General features: G+C 32.4%; 1 protein-coding gene across 1 annotated transcript in view; it reads left to right on the plus strand.

Annotated features, from left to right (window-relative positions):
* The window catches only part of LOC107737066 (membrane protein FAM159A-like), an 18086-nt gene that overhangs the window by 4549 nt on the left and 12156 nt on the right, over window positions 1-1381 (plus strand). The window contains exon 2 of the mRNA XM_016548470.1: window positions 257-393. Within this exon, the coding sequence (XP_016403956.1) occupies window positions 257-393 (137 nt within the window). The remainder of the gene's footprint in view (window positions 1-256; window positions 394-1381) is intronic.

A 1381-nucleotide genomic window follows, 5' to 3' on the forward strand; every position in this document is an offset into this window, starting at 1 on the left:
TATATATATATATATATATATATATATATTAAACACCATTTTGAAATCTAAATGCAAAAATAATAATAATTTACTTCTTGTTTTAAGCATAAATAATACCTAAAAAACATTTTGCCAGCAGGGTGTTTAAAGAAAAACAGATTGAATAGGAAAAAAAAACCGCTCTTGTCAAATCATTTCATTGGGCATTTGATATCAACATGATCCACATGTAAACTGTTTAATCTGTCTCTTTTTTTCTATCTCTGTTCTTCAGTTTGGGAGCTCTGGTTGGTTTATCTATAGCTGCTGTGGTGCTGTTAGCATTCATCATCACTATTTGTGTCCTTTGCTACCTGTTCATCGCCACTAAACCTCGAGGGCTGGACAACGGGCTGCCTTTACGAGCGCCAGGTATGAAAACAGCTTTAACAAAAGATCAGTTTCTACATATGAACACATCTTCTGAGGAAAGTCCTTGAGATCCAGAAGAGGAGCTCAGGACTTAAATCTCACGCTTAGTACATTTTTACAGCCTTTGATGTGAGCCTGTTTGATGAGAGTTTGCTTTATTTGGCAAATGACATTTACATTTAGTCTTTTAGTAGCAGTATTAATCTCAATGAAATTACTGACAGTGTTTGTTCATGACAGGTGTTTTGCTTTTCATTAAAGTATGCACTGTATCAATAATTACATTTTTTTAAATTAAAACACAAAATTATTTTGTGCACATTATCATCAACTTAATTTTTACATTCGCTAAAATTGATATTCCATTTACTCAAAGTAATTTGTACTAAAGTTAATTAATATGCCAAAATACTGACACAAGTTTACGGATATGTTTGCCAAAAACTGTGACTAAAGCAGAAAAAACTGTGCATGAAATTCACACTTTTTTGCAAATTTGTATCCAAAGCAACCTACAAATAAAGGAAATCCACCTGCTGTATACACAGATATATATACCTGCATTCACATGCAAACAAATTATTCTGTTAAGTTATCCTGTTTCAATCCGTGTATCATTCGATCATTCGTATTTTGATTTAATATTGAAAGTAGAAAAATGAGAAAACGGCTCCTTTTTTGTTTTTTTTTTGTTTTTTTTTCAAAAAAACGAAAAACGAAAATTCATCTTAAATTTTTGTTTTTCGTTCATGGGTGGAAAAATGAATAAACAGCTTGAATATTCGATTTCTACACGTGGGCGGGAATTAAACGCCCCTTTCTGCTGATTGGTCAGCCGAAAAGATTAAAACGTGCCATCATCAGTTCTTCTGCAGTTTCACGCAGCAGAATAATAGTCCTCCACTGCTGCAGTTGTATGGATTCTTAACGCATTTATTGCAACTACATTTAATATTTTTTCATCAAACAAACAGGCTAATGAATAGCT

This window comes from Sinocyclocheilus rhinocerous, unplaced genomic scaffold (genome assembly GCF_001515625.1).
Source record: "Sinocyclocheilus rhinocerous isolate Xijiao unplaced genomic scaffold, SAMN03320098_v1.1 scaffold464, whole genome shotgun sequence".
Taxonomy (NCBI): Eukaryota; Metazoa; Chordata; class Actinopteri; order Cypriniformes; family Cyprinidae; genus Sinocyclocheilus; species Sinocyclocheilus rhinocerous.